Here is a 19,214-nt window from a genome sequence, read left to right on the forward strand (position 1 = left end):
ATCCAGCAGAGGGCCACCAAGATGATGAAGGGAGTGGAGCACCACTGAGGGGCTGAGGGAAGGCTGTGAGAGCTGGGACTGTTCAGCCTGGACAAGAGGAGGCTCTGCGAAGCATCTTGTCAATGTCAATATATACCTGAAGGGAAGGTGCAAAGAAGACCGAGACAGGCTCTTGTCAGTCGTGCCCAGTGCTAGGACAAAAGGAACAAACTGGAACACGACGTACTTACTGTCTGAACACCAGGAAGCACTTCTGTGCTGTGCAGGTGATGGAGCACTGGCATAGAGGCTATAGAGTCTCCTCCTTTGAGATCTTAAAAAGCCACCTGGATGTGGTCCTGAGATATTGGCTCTGGGTGTCCCTGCTTGAACAGGGATTGAACCAGATGGCCTCCAGAGGTCCCTTCCAACGTAAAACAGTCTATGATTCTCTGTTTCTATGAAATGTAACTCTCTGTACTGTGAGATGTGTAAATCAGAAGAAGCCATACTCAGGCTATCTGCAGCAGTTCATCTCATTGATCAGATGGAATGCTCTTTCAAAGTACTTGTTTCTTACTACTGAGTTGGAAGCCTCCAGTGTAGACACAGCAGATGTCAAAAATAGAGTGGTGTGTGTCTCACCTTTTAAATCTGAGATGACTTCAGTGTCTTCTTAGGACCAGACTTGTCCATCTCAAGAAGGCTCTGGGGAGACCTTAGAGTGGCCTTCTGGTATCTAAAGGAGGCCTAACAAGAAAGGTGGGGAGAGACCCTTTATCGGGAAGTGTAGTGATAGGACAAGGAGTGATGGTTTTAAACTACAAAAGAGGAGGTTTAGGTTAGATATTAGGAAGAAATTCTCTTCTCAGAGGGTGGCGAGGCCCTGGCACAGGTTGCCCAGAGAAGCTGTGGATGCCCCGTCCCTGGAAGTGTTCAAGGCCAGGCTGGATGGGGCTTTGAGCAACCTGGTCTGGTGGGAGATGTCCCTGCCCATGGCAGGGGTGTTGGAACAAGGTGATCTCTAAGGTTGCTTCCAACCCAAACAATTCTTCTTCTCATTCAACTGAACATGTATAACAATGTCTCAGATACTGTATCTATTTATAATTAAATACATTAATTTTAAAAGCTTTGATTATGTGCTAAATGCATTAGTTATCCTAATGTAAATAAGTATTAAATTATTAAGGTGTTAAACGTTACAACATAATATCCAAACCTTGCTTGTTGTGTGGGGCATATTCCTATTTTAGAGTTGTTCACAAAATAGAGTACTGTGTATTGAACTTTAAATTTAGCAGTTAAACAATATTCTCCTTTAGAGGAGAATATTTACCAAAGAGTTACAGATTTGTAGCATGTTGTTGAGTTTGCTATTGTCCTGACTATGTGCAGAACAAAACATCAACCACTAAAATAAAGTCATGCTGTTTAAGTAGATGAAGGAATGATTTTCAGACCTTATAGTCTATACCTGTGTATCTAAATTTTGTTAGTGGAAAGTCTAACAAGCTCATTTACCAAAGAGCAGAAGACGGTATAAAGAACAATTGTTGTATTCTTCATGAACTATAAGTGAGGGATTCACAAGTTCAGTCAATTAAGCTGCCTTTGAAGTAACTGTCCATAAATTTAGTAGTTTGTGACAGCAATTTTAAACAGTAATTGTTTTACAGGTTCCAGTGTAGAACAACTGAAGCAGCAAAACTTGAAGCAGAACTAAGTAAAGCTCAGAAAACATTGAAAGCTGCAGAGGTACTGATAAATCAACTTGATAGGGAACACAAAAGATGGAGCACCCAGGTTAGTGAAAATTTTCATAACATACTTCTTATAGCTGATATGTTGATAACTCTATTTTAAAGTGAAATCATGTTATATTTGGGAGAAATTGGCAACCGTTTGGACACAACTCTTCAGTCAGAAGCAGAAAAGGAAAACTCCAAGATACGTATAAGCTGAAAATAGCTGCCACCTCCAGAAAGTGATACCTAGCTTTCTTTGGTACTTTAAGATGGGATAAATATCCCCGCTGAGAGACAGTTGCCTGTCTCTTCATTGACATTAGAAAAAGCATAAACAATTACCTTAGGTTGAATGCCTTCATTTTGAAGATCTAGAGTTAGTATTGGATGAATACTCTCACAGGATGACCAGCAGGATTGAAGGAAAGGGAAGATCTTCCTTTGCAAGTAGTTTTTTAGATACTCCATCTGCTGCAGTAAGGTCTGGGCATATTTGAACCTGAGTTCTAAAAATGACCCTTCACATTTTTCACCCTGGTACATTATCCCTCTCGTTACAAGTATATCCTGCTCTATTAATGGTATGGTGTAGATATATTAGCATACCTAGCAGAATAGTGGGTGGTAGTCAGGTACTCATCCTATGTAGAAGATGGTGCTTTATTTAGTGCTGAAAATGCTTTGTTCGTCTCCCTTTAAAATAAGGAGATAGTAGTAAAAAGTTTCTTGTGTGTGTAAGCTTTTTTTTTTATTATTTTTAAAGTCAGTTTGATTAGACGCAAAGGTGACATTACTTTTTCAAGGCAATTATGGCAGTCTTCTATGTTGTTTTGCTATGCTGTATTTTTATTCCAAAATACTAGAATAGTTCAAAGCATAGGCAGTAAATTGCAGGTAGCTTATTCAAAGATACGTGTTAAATGTATTTTATCTTGTGAGTCTTCAGTGAATCAAATTTCTGAGTACGGTATTTGGTATGTACATACGTATTATGAGTAGCATTCACTAGCTGATACTATAAGATCACGTATTCTTATTTTTCTTACAATGTTATGATTTATCCAGTTGCTCACAAGTGACAACCTGAAGTGTTCATCAAATCCATAGTTTGTAGGAGCTAAATTCTTAGAAACATCTGTCCACATTGTAGCTGAGAGCTAAAAAAAACTTTCCTCACATTTTCACTTATATTTTCACTTATATTTTGCAGTGAGTTAGCTAAATACAGATACTCTAAATGCAATGAGAGAAACTCATTCTCAGTTGTATTCTTAATGGCAGACAAATGTAACTCTGACTTTTAAATGAATTATGAGAAATATTAACATAGTTTTTATTTATAATACACATTTTGTAATTTTTCTTTTTTTTGAAGGTGTCAGAGATAACAGATGAACTGTCTACGTTGCCTAAGAGAGCTCAGTTAGCAGCTGCATTTATTACCTATCTTTCTGCTGCTCCTGAGGATCAGAGGAAAACCAGATTGGATGAATGGACCAAATCAGCAGGCCTTGAAAGTAATTTGTGTGGGTGTGGGTGTGTAAGTCAGCTTGACTGAGAAAGTGAGAAATGCTAGTGAGTTCTGATGAACAGACCCCTTTGTCTTCGTGTCCCCATTTGAAAAATGACAACATTAATTTTTATTCAAGAAGTAGTTGTACATACAGATACAACTATTTCTTAGGATTATTCTGTTATTTCTTAAGATTATAACTACTTATATATATATTTTTAAGATTTTGTTCCATAGCCCTTGCTTAAAAAGTAAAGTTTATATGAATGAAAGTATTCACATTAAATGTTGGAAATTTGCCTATGGGTTCTGAATGCTTCTTGTTTTTCCGTAATCATTTTTATCTGTCTGTGTTAACAGCACCATTTTTTTTTGGGAACATCAGATAGAAAATAGCAGTACATTCAAGAAATAATGTAAGGGCAATTAACAGACCTGCACTGATTTAAGGCAGACTCTCCACTGTATATAAAGTGATGAAGGCTTAAAATGTGCAAGTTATAAATATTAGCACAAACTTATGATCTTTCATTTATCAGAGTTTGATTTACGGCGGTTCCTGTGCACAGAAAGTGAGGAGTTAGTTTGGAAAAGCGAAGGCTTACCTTCAGATGACCTTTCAATAGAAAATGCTCTTGTTATCTTGCAGGTAAACTTGCTTTTCTATCTTATCTTAGAAGTATTTCAATTTCTACAAATTTCAGTAACATGATATCTTTCTGGAATTTTGAACAATTTCATTTTCATTGTTTTATTAGCACCATAAAACATGCACAGAGAAACAAATATTTATCTAACTCTGGGTACTCCGTACCAAAAGGAAAATATATAGTGAAAGAACATCCTTTTTATTTTTCTGCTTTTATGGTTTTCTTCCAGATGTTGAACAGACAAGACCTGCTATTAGTCTATTACTAATCATAAACACTAATACAAGGAAGATTATGTCCTATAAGTGTGCACTTGACGTATCATTTCTCATACTTTTTTGGTCTTGAAAAAGTAAAAAGCTATATGCAGATGCCTTTCAAAATATCTAGATCTGAAATCCTTAAAGCTAATCATTAGCTTATCTCTGTGATATAGGACATAAAATGCCATTCACTTAAGGCCAGTTGCTAATACCAGATAAAATAATTATAATAAATTACAATACTGTGCTTATAACCATGATTCAGTATTACCACATAATAGCATATAGATATATGACAATAGATGTACATATTACGCAATTGCACATTTATATAACATAATACTGTAGTTATAATGTAGTTATTTCTTCTATCTGATAGAAAATAAAAATGTAATACCATTTAGGAGAGGAGAATTTACATTTGTCACTGGTTGTTTGCTTGGATGATTAATAATTCGCACAGACCAGTTACAGCTTTTTTCCAATTTAAATAAGTTTTGCTTTATGATCTTGATATTAGATCTAGCTATTACTTTCTCACTTTGATTAAAAAGCTCTTCAACAAATATGATTTTGTACTCTCAAAGGTACTTACATGCTGTAATCAAATCTTATTTTCATCTTTTTCTTAGTTAAATAGATTAAGCTCCTAAAAATCTCATTGTGCATTAAGAACGTTTTCAAGCCCTTCCTCAGCTCAAATCCTTTTGCTTGTGCACATATTTTGTTCAGCATCTTTTAAACTGGAATTAAACACAATATTTTACAAAAAAAAAAAAAGACAAGAAAATAATGTTCTTATACTGTTCTTATACTGTTGTTGTTTATTGTCATTTTGTTGTTAGGTCATTAGTGTTTCTTTAAACAGTTTGTTAATGAAAAAATATTAAAATGCGCATAACATCAGTTTGGGGAAATAAAAGAGGACTTAATTCATTGTGCAGTATTCATTTGTTTTACCCATTCAATTTAATTCTTAAAATAGATTTATGTAATTTTCTGATTTTTTTCTTAGAGTAAAGTTTGCCCATTTCTGATAGACCCTTCTTTCCGGGCTACAGAATGGTTGAAGACACATTTGAAGGAATCACGTTTGGAAGTTGTTAACCAGCAGGTCCAGTATTTACTCTTGGTCTTACAATATTTTTCTGCTTGATACTCTCAGTTCCAGACTTTAGAGAGCAGTTTATTAGTTATGAAAGCTATCACCAAATATGAGGTCATATTTCATGAAGCATTAAATTTCTCACAGAGTTTTTGTTTACGGTGATTCTATCAGATGCTACTGATAATGTATTTACTCAAGAAGGAAATCAGAGTATTTAAAGTTGAGGGTCAACATTATTGTAGTTTTATTTCTACAAGCTTGTATCTTTGTGCTGCTCTTTTCAAGAGTATCAGTATTCCCTGCTGGGAGAGAGATAGTAAAAGATTTCTAAAAATAGATTATTTATGTATTTATTTATATATTTTTTGTATTTGTTGCAGTTCGTAGGATTTCGGGAGTATGTATATGCTTCTTCCTTGTGATTTTTGTGTTTTATTATCTACATTGGAAGTACTTGGCTAGGTTGCAGTTCAAGATTAAGACACCATGTCAGTTTACATGAGTGGCTAGGCTTGTTTCATTTGCACAAACATAGACAAACTTGTGGTGCCATTCTAAAGTCCCTTATTGGATCCCATCTGGCCTCGGAGTATTGCTTCAGCAGAATGTGGGTCTTCTAGAGATCCATGCCAGCCATATGTAGGCACTTTGGATACTCACAGAATGTACTAGTTAAGAGTTGAATACTTAACCTGCTAGTAGGTTGGCTTGATTAACTTTTGGGCTTGTTGACTGCATTATCCAGGATCACCACTGACTTTAATGGAATCTTAAAAACCAAGTGTGTGTTTAGATACCTACAGGCAAAAGCCTACGTTTAGATATCTTAGTATCTGTGAATCCTGGCTTTAGGTCTTGATTCCCTTTTGAGGCACAGCTACCTAATAATATTTGAGATGTACTAACTAGCCAGGTACACCTGACAGACATGACGCAAGACCTATTGCAGACCTGCTTTCTTCTGATGCAGCACAAGGAGAGCTAGGCATGTTAAATTGGTTGCTTGTATGCCAGCAGCTGAAGCAATCCTTTAGTTGTATCAAATGAATTTAAATTAAATACTTGTGGCTACCATATAATGCATGTAGTAGAATTCTTTGGTTATACTACTGACATTTATATTCAGATTCCTGGTATAATGACTTCCTGTTCATTCCTAAAACGATTTAAAAGTGTCTATAGAGTTTTCACTCTTTAACACTGCTGTCAAAGTGTTGATATTTCAAAATAACATGAATCAAATAAATTTGTTTTCATTTGCACAGGACACCAACTTCCTAACATCTCTTGAGCTGGCAGTGAGGTTTGGGAAAACACTTATTATACAGGAAATGGATGGAGTGGAACCTGTACTCTATCCATTGCTAAGAAAAGATCTTGTAGTCCAAGGTAAAAAACCAAAATCTTTAAAAATGCATGTTCAAGCCTTGTGAAGGTTAGATCCGTATACATCATATAATACCTGATTTTTCTGAAACCATGACTATTCCGTTGTCTTTTCCTCTTTAATATGCAGCTACTATACATGCTGCTAACACTTCAGTGCATTAGTTATGTTGGAGTTATGCTCTTGTTTGCTAAATTGAAAAATACTGAGAAGTATTTAAAGATTTTTTGCAACTGGAATTAGAATAAAACGTCTTTATGAATTCTTGCAGAGTTTAAATTTTAACTTAATTTCTAATGGCAATTTCAAACACGTGGTCTTTCTTAGGAATTTGGACAATGAATAGACCAGAAATTACACTACTGATTATGCAGTTAGAAATCAGAATTATAGAAAGTTGATGTTGCCTTTTGTCTTTTGTTTGTCTGAAGACTAAAGAAGATGCTCAGATCTATCCCTGATGTGACTTTGGAATGGGAGTGTGAGGGGTCATAGAATTCAGTGAAATACATCCCCTTTACTGATGCAGTAAAGCAGAATAAAAATATTTGTGGAGTTCTTAGATGTAGTTATCCCCTATACGGGGACAGGTCTGTAAAATAAAAAGTTGTTAGTTTAGATCATTCTTCCATTACAGATGTGCTTACTTTTTTTTTCTCCTCAGTAAGAGCTGAGAGCACTACCTGAGTGGTGACTTCAAGGTTCTGCAAGGAGACTACATAGAAAATCTTGACAACTGTTTTATTTCACTAGCTTCTGCTGAATTTTGGAAAGCAGAGATACAGTATTATCAGAGATACATCTCAAAAGGAATCAAATTAAGAGATAAATGTGTTTGCAGAACTGTGGAGAAAGCAGATTAAATCAAAAATACAAGTTTATTCAGGGAAATTGCTCATAACACCTCAGGCAGCCTCTTTCATATGAACTCCGTTAACTCTAGATCTGTGCAAGTCCAAACCAGGGAGCTGTGTTTTGAAATGGGAGAGCTGGTCATTCTTTGGGAGAGCTGGTCATTCTTTGAGTCATTTCAGTCACTTGGCTATGAAGCGCACAATTGTCAAAATGTGGAAGTGGTAGTGGAGGCCTCTCTGTATTATTTTGCTTGTGATGACTCTGCATCTTTTCACTACTTGGAATGAAATGAAGTTAAGAAAAAATGTGAATTTATATACTGCAGTTACTTTGTCCTTGTACAGCTTCCATTTTCTATTTGACATTTTTACAACATAAGCCTCAAATTTATTCTGATCCTTGGCACAGAAGCAAAATTGGTATGTGATTTTCATCTGTACCAGTGTTTTAGCAAGAGATTTATACTTGGAACATTTCTGATCTTCTGCTCCTAGTGCTAATAATAGAGAAGTACCTAACTGCCACCTCAGAAATTTCTCTGGAAGAGAAATTTTCACTTTGAAACTTTTAATGTTCTAATTCTTTCTTCCTTCTGTTTAGTATCAGGAGGCAAAAATCTTATTCTAGTCGTGACAGTTAAACTTTATTATTTTCTGACATGGCTGTAATGGAAATTTTCTGTGGTGGAAGGAGAGTGGTGAGAAGCCATATATATGGTTTAATTTTGTGAGAAGTGTATTGAGAAATGTCAGAATCTCAATAGTATAAAAATAGATTGAATACATGACAACAAAAATGAATAAATTAATTATTTCCCACTGTGATTAAATTAAATGTATTTATAGTAATTTATTAATTTACATTATTTCTTAATGGAACAGTTTTCTTTTAATCTAATAACTAGATATTCCAACATCTTCAGTTTTATAGTCTTTCTCCATAACAATATCACAGAAAATAATATTTTAATGGAATTATGATTGTATAGAAGCATCAAATTTCTGCAAGTAAATGTAACAGATTCAGAAATAAAGAATGATGTTTTGGTGTTGCATTCAGAAAATATTGCACCATCTTAGTTAGCCAATATGTATTTATGGCAAATGTGATTTTATAGAGTGGTATACCTATGTGGCAAATTAAATGAATATGTTTAAATAATGACAGGATTCTTAGACAAAAGCAAAATTATCTAGTGTGTCTTCTGTGATGTTTTGTCTCCTGTCATTGCTAGAAGATTTCAAATATTCATTCATATCACTTTTACATCAAGTGCATTTTTTGCATTTGTGCGTTTTTATTGGGGGTGATAATTAAATGAACCTCATCAATTAAATATTTTCACCATATAACTTTCACACACTATTGTAACACTATTGCATTTTTCTGTCTAGCAATGCAGAATAGCTTATGTTTCTTACGTTTTTATTTATTATTCTTTATAAAAGTAATTCATAAATTATTTGTAAAGTATCTTTTAATCTATTGGTATAAAGCATAACACAAATACCATTATTTTCAGATAATTCTAGAATGATTAGAATCTCAAATCAGAGTGACTATAATACATATATATATATATTTTTTTTTTATCTACAGGACCCCGCTATGCTATACAAATAGGTGAAAAAATTATAGATTATAATGAAGAGTTCCGTCTTTTTCTATCAACAAGGAACCCAAATCCCTTCATTCCACCTGATGCTTCTTCTATTGTTACGGAAGTAAACTTTACCACAACAGGAAGTGGCTTAAGAGGTCAGGTATGCATTTAGAGTAAAAATAATATAGGTATTTATAGATATATCCAGCCAGTGGTAAAAGCCCCATGGTGCAGTTTGGTCACACAGATATTTTATAGGACACAACTATAAATGGAAAAATCAATGCTGATACTAAATTAAAATTTTAGAAGATTGTTTTTATGCACTTTGGAACCAAGTAGCAAGTCCAATAATGAAAATGGAAACTCATTGACTTGAGTTACACGAGATTAATTGCTACGCTGCTGTTCTCTGTTCAAACCCTCAGAAGTCTACTTTCAAAAGTAGACTATAAACTGGTATACAGTGAATGCTATATGATTAATTGATGTATATTATGAAATATTAAAATATCTTCTACTACATTAAACAATCTCCTTTCTTTGTAGCTTTTGGCTTTAACAATTCAGCATGAAAAGCCCGATTTGGAAGAGCAGAAGACAAAGCTGTTGCAACAAGAAGAAGATAAGAAGATACAACTAGCTAAGCTGGAGGAATCTCTTTTGGAGGTAAAAATAAATTTACCTGCTGTATCTGTTAGGTCAATAAGATAAATTTGATATTTTTATATGTTTCAATGTAAAAAGAAAGTACTGAAATCATGACCCCTCAGAATTTTTGATTTGAGAAAATAAAAGTATTATTTACTTGGGCATGTTGGTAAGAAAGAAATATAAATATGTACATCAGTCACCTTTCCTAGATGGCTCCCTTAGTACTTGTACCAAGATGATCTTGTCCTACTCTTTTCAACTAGATAACCTAGTGCATTCTTCTATTCTAGCCGGTGAATCTCTGCATCCAAATATCCTGATGTGCTATCCTAGGAAGTATTGGTTTGACTTCTCAAAATATGCCAGGATATACAACCTGTAAACCAGCTGTACAAAATAATTCATCACATTTTGCTCAATACTGCTTTTGACTTAAAATATGGAAATAGGGAATACAGTTTGCAGTCAGTTAAGCAGATCTGGAATACAGTTTGCAGACAGTTAAGCAGATCTGAACCTTTGATGTGGTGTCTAAAGTGCGTTGCTTTCTGATTTTTTTTTTTTTTAACTATATAGTAACTATTTTAATTTTAAAATACTAGGTGTATGTTGCATTAAGATGGGGAAAGCTCATGGCTCTTTTTCTTCCCTTGGCTGTCTTTACAAATCTTGCATATTAAGATGTTTTCATAGCCTAGTAAGTTAATATAGTTGCAGGTATATTTTTATTTTTATATTTTTTTTAAAGATAAAACTTTAAATTAACTGTCTACTGTGTTTAAAACCCATTTAGTTTTCACTTTCAGATGAAATCTGAGAGTAAAAATTAACCAACAAAAAGCCAATTTTGTGTTGTTGTCTGACCACAAAATTGTATTGAAATGTGTTTACCGAGAGCTAGTTTAAAAAAAAATCAAACCTTAAGTGCCAGGGAATCACTCATTTTCCTTCTTCCTATTAAAAGTGAAAGTATTTGTACAGGAGAACTCAGGAAAGAGGTGGGGCAATCAAAAGCATTTTGAAGGGATCTCTGATTACAAAACTGTGAATGTTGTAATCATGAATGTTTATCTCTGAGTTGGAAATGAGGACAAAATTGTATGGGAATGTTGGATTTTACTGTTTTGAGGGAAAACAAATTTATGATTGATCAGGTACAGCAAGTTACTGCAAGAAGCCAATTTCAGGCTAAATTGGTAGTGAAATAGAAAAAAAAATCTGATTTGTATTTGCTGTTGGGATGTTAGTGCATAAGAATCTGATCATACAAATCATTCTGAAAAGCTTAATGACAGCTTGTTTCAGAATTTGTCAATCGGGATTCTGAGAGTTTGGTCCTGAGTTTTATTTTCCAACCTTCATTAATACATCATCTGAGTTTTTGGAGTAAACCACCTTCATTCACTATTCAGAAATATGTATGTCAGCTTCTAAAATGCTTACTTCACAGTTGTTTTTTTTAAATGTAACATAGGTGACCTTTTTTTTCTTTTTTTTTCTTTTTTTTTTCAGACACTTGCAACATCACAAGGCAACATACTAGAAAATAAAGATCTGATTGAATCTTTGAATCAGACTAAAGCAAGTAGTGCCCTCATCCAAGAATCACTTGCTGAATCTCACAGACTTCAGAGTTCCCTTGATCAGGTAGACAAAAAAAAAGATCTTTTATTGCTGCTCTTTTCCTGCTGAGAAAAGTTATCTTGTGTGTGTAAATAGAGTATATGTACATCTGCAGGAGAGAAAGATCAGTAACATACTCAATTCATCTTTTGAAGTAAGAGATACTTGCATAAAGCAAGTACAGAAAGCATTTTCAGTACTTAAATGTCTTTAATTTGCGCTTGGCGAATGTTACACAATTTAAAGCCTGCCAGTTTGAGTTCAATTTTGTTTTTTTCACAAGGACCTATCGGCGGGTATTAGGTTTTGACTTTGTTTTTTTTACTTTAACATCAGCTATTGCAAACAATATGACTGATTTTCAAGGCTCAAATGGACATTCTTGTTTAATAAATCCCTCGCTGTTGCAAAAAAAATAATTAATTGGTGGTGTTATTCATCTGGCATGGCTGGGTTTTGTAACACTGTACAAATTCTTCTCCTGTGTCCTATTTGTTATGTTTTGAATTTGCTGCTGAATTATGGGAAGTGCTTTGTGGTGGGAGGAGACCTCAGTGCCCTTAGAATTAATTTCCAAGGTGTTCTTCATAACTTAAAAAACTTTTTACCAAAGTGTTTTCTGCCAAGTTTAAAACCTAAAGATAGTGTTGAAGTCTTGAGTACATGGCCCTCAGTTTGAAAAGTTGGAAGGGATTGTATTTTCTCAAGCAGTAGTGGGAGTCATCTGAATTTTTCAACAGGGTGAAAAAATGTTTGTGTAGTATCCAGTAGATGGCAGCAATGTACTGTTTTGATTTATATATACCTACATACATATATATATATATATATATATATATACACACACACAACATATATATATGCTTTTTTTTTTTTCTTTATCCACAGGAGAGGGACGCCTATCTCCCTTTAGCTGAGAGTGCTAGCAAGATGTATTTTATTATCTCTGACTTGTCCAAAATTAAAAATATGTACCGTTTTAGTTTGGCGGCCTTCCTACGGCTTTTCCAAAGGGCCCTGCAAAGCGAACAGGTATTTTCTCTTCTTCTAAAGCTGTGAGTGCTGCAGATGAAGCACTCTGTTTTGATCTTCTGAATTTTTTAGTTGCTCTGAACATTTTTAGGGAATAACGTATAATAAGTAGTGATGCTGAACTGTTGTGCTTTACATATTCAGAATATATACACATGGATTTTTTTTTTTTTTGCCATTTACATTACATATAAATTGTATAATCGCTAAGCCATCTAAATCCAAAGTTGCTCTTATTTGTTATTTCAGGCTTGCGCCTTGTCTAAGGTAAATGAATTAGGAAATGCAAGTTTGACTATAACTTCAGCTCATTACTGCAGGCTTTATTTAAACAATCTCCAATTAATTCTAGCAACAAGGGTTAGAATAAGAAAAGAGCTATATTTCTACATGGTTCAGTTATTGGAAGGAAGATCAAAAAACTATTGATACAGTTTGTAAGCATGCATGTCTTAGGAAAATGTCACTTTTACTTTTCTGTATTCTCCCGGCCATTACATTTTTCTTACCGAAGTGCAGAATTATGGATTTATCCTTTGTCACCTCACTCTTTAGACATAAAAAACCCACTCTGACTAATGATGTGCTTTTTTTTTTTTTATTGAGCATCTCCAAAATTCATCTTTTTTTTCTTTCGTGTTTGTTTCCACTTCAAAAATGAATTCATATGCCTTTTATCATGTCATTTTGGATTGCCCTTTATTCTCATGTCCATGCTTACAACATTCCTTCAGCTCCAATCATTAGCAGAACTGTCCTTCCAACTATGCAAACTTGCCTTCTTTAAGGTTTTTTACCTACTCCTTCTTTTCTACAACATGAAATTTCTAACTTCTTGTTCTTACTTTCACAACTTTTCATAATTTCTTCCTTCTTTCCTATTATGATAACCTATTTAAAAGTCAACTTCTGTCTTTGCTATTCATGTCCTTCTTTACTTTCTTCCTTTTTATTCCTCCTTTATACACTTCTGCATTTTTCCTACACTGTCTTTCAGACTTAGGAAAGGGGTTAATGAAATCAGCTTGTGAATCCACATTACCCTCCTTTATAATCTCCAGAAAGGTAGAAAATAATTTTTTTTTCAGATAAACGTCACAGTACCTTTGAACCCCCTTGTAAACCTCCTTTTTATATCCTCCTGACACCTTTATTCCCTCCTGTTTCTCTTCCTCCTCTCTCTCCACCCCCCTCCCCCCTTTATTTCCCCTGGTGAAATTCACTCGATAATAAAAGTGTTTTTACTTCCACATGTATTTTAGAAATCCGAACTTTATTTTTAGGATTCAAGTAATACTGAAGAAAGAATCAAGCTGCTTATTGATGCATTGAAACATACAGTGTATGAATATGTTTGTCGTTGTTTGTTTAAGGTAAGGTTGTCCTTTTCTGGCTTTTATATAGTGCACTGGGTTTGAAAGTATTCTTTCAGCAACCAACACTGATCTAGTTCAGATAAGCAGTATTGTGTCAGTACAAATGCAATACATGTAAAAAACTTGCACTTGTAATATTTAGCATAAAAAATTGAGGACAGAAATTTAAACTATGACAAAATTAAGATTGCTTATGCACATTTTTTCCACAGAGCACTGTTCTAATGGGTGAGGCTATTCTCAGTGCAGTCATATTTCTGCTTTACCTCCGGTTTCTCATCTCTCTATCATTCTGTCTGCATAGCCAGTTCCAGGCTACTCAGTATTTAGAGTACTCTTCATTCTGTTCAGTTTTATGTCTAGCATTTCCAAAATATGAGTGTTTGACTTAACTGTTGTGGTAAGGTTGTGTATGATCTTTGCTACTTTTTTTTAAAAGGAAGCAAAAACAAACAAACAAACGACAACAAAAGAAAATATTACAATTATTTTTTATCCTCTTTTCACCTCATGCCCCAAATCTCTATTGGATATCTTGTTTGTTTTTCCATTTTTCTCCTGTTTCTCCATACAATGTTCTTAATGTATTTATTGTTTGTTCTGCATCTCTGTCAGATGGCTTTTCTCTTATTGCTTTCTTGGTAAAAACCTACGATAGATAGGCTCTTCACTTCCACTTTTCATTTTCACTTTCACAAGGAGCAATCATAACAGGAGGTCTCATAGTACTAGGATGAAGATGACACAGTAGGTCTGCATAGACCATATGAGCAGTAGTAGAAATTATGCAAGACTGAAGTTTGGTAAGTGAAAAAAAATGGATAGATCTTGGAAGATTTTACCCCTTCCAAATCTAGCAACAGTACATTGAGGATGCAGAAGTGGCAACGTTTCTAAGGATTTTGATTTATCAAAGTTCAGCTGGACTCTTATGTAATATTCTCATAATAATTTAATGTCTGTGTTTGAAGTGGTGACTCTGTGAAGTCTTCCAGGAAGTCATCACATCTTTTCAATGCTGGAAGGCAAGCTATTTTTATATGTCAGAAATGATGAAAGATTTCAAAAACAAGGTGCAGATAGATTTCTAGTAGGAAAGATTTTCACCATGAATGATCAGGCTAAGGTTTAGAAGATACTGGAAGTGTAAGAGTTACAATGCAGCTTCAGACTAATGATGCATCCTGCTTAGTATCCTGCTCTGATACTGGATTTAGAGAACTAATAAGCTCCTCATGCCATCGGCAACCTACTACTAATTCAGCCTTTTATTCACATTTTTAAAGACTACTGTGGCACTGAGGCTGTATTAGAGTTTTCATACATTGCATAGCTGATAAAATTTTTACATCTGTATCTGACATGATGTATCAGACTCATAAAAAAAAGAATCTGGATGAGAAAACAGTAATAATGAAAACAAAAATAGTTCGGCCCTCTTGTGTAATTTTGAACCTAAAAATGTAACAGACATTAAAACGAGGAAGATGATATCAGTCAAGTAGTTCATCTTATACCTCATAACATGTAGTAATATTTCCTAGATTATGCTTTCTCAAATTTAGTCCTGTCTCTTCTGATGTCTCATGCAATTCATTTTTCAGTAGTAGTCCTGGGAACCTAATATTCTTTGGAGTTGTAAGTCTCATTGCTATTAAACTATTTTCTGATACTTAAATAAGAAATCATTTTAGATTTTTGTCTTCAAGTTTCAGCCTAATGTTGTTTACTTATTTAAACAAATAATTTTATATTCTGCAATGTATTCATAGATAAGATACACAAAAAAAGAATGCAGTTTTCAGAATCACAGAGTGGTTTAGGTTGGAAGGCACCTCTAGAGGCCATCTGGTCCAACCCCCTGCTCAAGCAGAGCAGCTTGCCCAGAACCATGTCCGGGTGACTTTTTAAGATCTCCAAGAAGGGAGACTCCTTGAGATGGATCCCCTGATAATCATGGTGACCATCAGGCAAACTCTTCAGTTTATCAACATCTTTCTTGTACTGGGGGGCTAAAACTGAATGCAGCATTCTAGAGATGAGGTCTAACATCTGTTGAGTGAAGAGTGGATAATTAGTTCCATTACTTCCAGCTTCCTATCTCAAGACCCTGTATCATTACAAGGGCTTCTTCCTTCTCAGGGACAGGACTTTACACTTGTTGAATTTTGCAAAGTTCCTGTCAGCCACTTTCTGCAACATGTCCAGGTCTTTTAGAATGGCAGTCCTGCCTTAAATGTATTCACTGGTCCCCCCAGTTTGATGTCATTTACAAACGTGGTGAGTTGTTACAGATTGCAGAGACTGGTTCATTTGCTGACATCAGTATCATAATTTCTGTCATCTGAAATACATGCTATTATTTCTTCCCCTAATATACTATGATGAAGTGGTCTGATCTTTCAGCCTTACAAACTGGAATATGACGTGGTTTAACCTTACAGACCAGTTTCTTCAGTTGTGGGGAGGTATCATACTGGATTTTCTGTGCAATTCATGTATTCAGGCATCTTTTTTTTTTTTTTTTTCAAAACCAGCGTGCAAGAGTGGTAAATGTTTGAGGCACTCTCTGATATGCAGACAAGACATGACTAGTGTGCACCTCTGGGTCCAGGGTAGCAGTATTTCTGGTGTGTCTAGATCCCTTGTGGGATCTGAGTGCCAGGTGTCCACCAAGTGGCAGAGCCATCACAAGATGCAGGTAACCATTCCTGTTCAGGAATCTGTGAGACTTGGTTTTACAGCTCAACAGCAAAAGACTCCGGAGGTGTTGAGTATACACTATTGCCCTATTGTTTTAAGGACTACATGAAGAAAGTAAGAGGATTCTTATATAGATGCCCTTGAGCTAAGGACAATCAAGCTGTCATTTTGAGGTACACATAAGGCATGGTATGTGGAAAACCACACTGTGGAAAATTCAAACAGCATTGTTTAGAAGTCAAGAACAGAATTAATTTGTACAGGAGTGCAGGGGTGTTGTGTTTATCAGCTGAGACTGCTAAGTTCTGCAGCTTTAATACAATGCTATGTGTTGTTTTCTGTTTCCTTCTCTTGTTCTTCCCTGTCACCTCTGCTTTGTATTTTTAATTACATTTCACCTTATTAAAATGAAAAGAGGTATCAGCTTCAATATGCTTCAAGCTAACTTACATACTAATGAAAGAAAATATGTATATCTTCTACTGTCTGGTAAAATACATCTTCCAGGTTACAGGACAGTCCTTGGAAATTTGAGGCCTCAATCTAGGTTTCTGGGTGCTCCTGATTTTAAAGAGTATTTACTTTCAGTGTTTCACATCAGCTTCACTATGTGGTAATCTGTGCTTAACAGTACAGCTTTGGAAAAATTGATCTTTTTGTGAATGTTTCTGTCTATGGACATAAGAATCCCAGTTTTAATAAGCCAATATTCTTTTCATAAATATTGTTCTAAGTGTTTGTGTGGTGTATCCAAAAGTTCCAGTGGATCCTTATTCCTGGTTTATTGCTCCAGTGCTCAAAAACTGGCAGAAATTTAAGTGATGCAACAGACCTAGGATTTTTTTTTTTCCAAATTTCTGTCTTCTCTGGCAGTTTTGAAGCCTTTACTGTCTATGGTTTCAAAAATAATGTACTCTGTTTAGTATGATTGCTTTGTTACAAATACATGTTTTTTCTTCTTCCCTTGAATTTTAGATGTAGTTTGATACAGGTTTCAGGTCAGTGTTTGTCTCTAAGTTGCGGAAGTAATTAGCAGTTTGGAATTAAGAGGTGTAATTAAGTCTCTGCTATAGAATTAGAGGTGTTATATTAATAAAATTTTCTTACGTTATGAATAAGAAAGCATAAAGGTAATGTCTGATGAACATACAAATGCAATTTTTTCTGCTTTTTTTTCAGGCTGACCAACTAATGTTTGCTCTGCATTTTGTACGAGGAATGCACCCTGAATTATTTCAAGAGAATGTAAGTGCTAGAGAAGAAAAGCCCCCAGTTCCCTCAGCTGCTCCTCGTAAGACCTGCATGTTCCTCTCCTTGGGTGTTAGATTAACGCTGATGGCTGATTAGCACAAGTCAACATTTAATTATCCAAAATACCTATGCAGAAAGGAGATACAGAGTGTACAGGACATCCATGGTTTTTTATAGTAGAATCTGAAGGCCAGAAGGAGTACAAAATGTTAGTAGATACCAACTTGCTAGAGAGTCAACTCAGTAAAGGGAGGAATGTAAACACCAGATAATACGTTTGAAGCAAGTAATGGAACTTTGTTATGTGAAGTATGTGGATGTAATTAGCGAGGTTGAAACTTTTTGATGTTATGAATGCAGTATAGTTGTATTGAAGATGTATGGATTGACCAAGTGAAATCCCATAGTCTGTGGGATTCGTTTCCTCAGTGAAGCTGCCTGATAAAATTAACTTGAATTTGTCATGTTGGTGGTAGTTGTGGTTTTTATTATTAGGACTTTCCTAATTCATATATATTACTTGTCTTCAGCTTCTGAAAATACTGGTTTATCTTCCTAATCCTTGACTTTATGAACTCATGAAGGCAATAATTTGCAAGTAGTTTTCTGACTAAACTAAAGCTTGACTGCCTAGACTTCTTAAGGGTTGTAGATACTGATTTTTTTGTTGATTACTGTTGTTGAGCATGTATTTCCATCAACTGTTAGAGTCCTTAACCCACTTAATACAGATTACATGTAATACACATTCCTGAGTACTCAAGTATCCAAGTATCTAAATACTCAAGAGTCAAAACAAATAATATCAATAATCCTCTTACTTCACTGAAAGGTAGAAATTATTTTCATTAAAATTGCTAAGAAAAGAGTTATTGTGCAAAATATTTATTGAGGAGAATTAAGATGAAATTCTTCCTAGATACTTCTTTGAAAACTTTTAATGTAGTGAGAATAGAAGTCTCTTAACTGTGCTGCTAGAGAATTCAGTATTGCAAGTCCCTCCCAAAAGAGTTTAACCTATTGTGCTTATGAATTTTTTGGTAGTGATGAAAATATTTCTAGCACAACGTTCAGTAAGAAATAAAGCATTCTAATGTTAAGACACTGTCTTTCTGAATTAATGTGTATAGATTTTTCTGAAGTAGTTCTACATGGCTGCACATACACTGTTTCTGCTTTTCTATATGAAGATATTATGCATTTTCTGGTTTTAAAATGAGGGAGGCTTCATGTATTTTTCTGTACATGAGTGTTTATTAACAGGAGATGATCATCACTTAAAATTGAAAGAGAGTTAATTCAAGACTCAACTAGATCTTTGGGTTCCAAAAGCTTATATCAGAGTAGTTTTAGTTGATTGGCTTTTTTATTTGGAATGTTACAATGGTCTTTAACAATAAAAAAACAAGCTTTCTTTTATCGTAGATTTATAGATACTTATAATGGAAATTTTCTATACTCTGGAGGTA

General features: G+C 34.6%; 1 protein-coding gene across 2 annotated transcripts in view; it reads left to right on the forward strand.

Annotated features, from left to right (window-relative positions):
• DYNC2H1 (dynein cytoplasmic 2 heavy chain 1) overlaps nucleotides 1-19,214 on the forward strand; it is a 171,613-nt gene that overhangs the window by 62,019 nt on the left and 90,380 nt on the right. For both annotated transcript variants that reach the window (XM_082774619.1, XM_082774620.1), the window contains 11 exons: nucleotides 1,659-1,785; nucleotides 3,103-3,244; nucleotides 3,780-3,889; nucleotides 5,169-5,267; nucleotides 6,527-6,650; nucleotides 9,103-9,266; nucleotides 9,656-9,775; nucleotides 11,273-11,407; nucleotides 12,272-12,415; nucleotides 13,699-13,788; nucleotides 17,674-17,739. In XM_082774619.1, the coding sequence (XP_082630745.1) occupies nucleotides 1,659-1,785; nucleotides 3,103-3,244; nucleotides 3,780-3,889; nucleotides 5,169-5,267; nucleotides 6,527-6,650; nucleotides 9,103-9,266; nucleotides 9,656-9,775; nucleotides 11,273-11,407; nucleotides 12,272-12,415; nucleotides 13,699-13,788; nucleotides 17,674-17,739 (1,321 nt within the window). The remainder of the gene's footprint in view (nucleotides 1-1,658; nucleotides 1,786-3,102; nucleotides 3,245-3,779; nucleotides 3,890-5,168; nucleotides 5,268-6,526; nucleotides 6,651-9,102; nucleotides 9,267-9,655; nucleotides 9,776-11,272; nucleotides 11,408-12,271; nucleotides 12,416-13,698; nucleotides 13,789-17,673; nucleotides 17,740-19,214) is intronic.

Source organism: Aythya marila (genome assembly GCF_965140915.1).
Source record: "Aythya marila genome assembly, chromosome: 1".
In the NCBI taxonomy this organism is placed as follows: Eukaryota; Metazoa; Chordata; class Aves; order Anseriformes; family Anatidae; genus Aythya; species Aythya marila.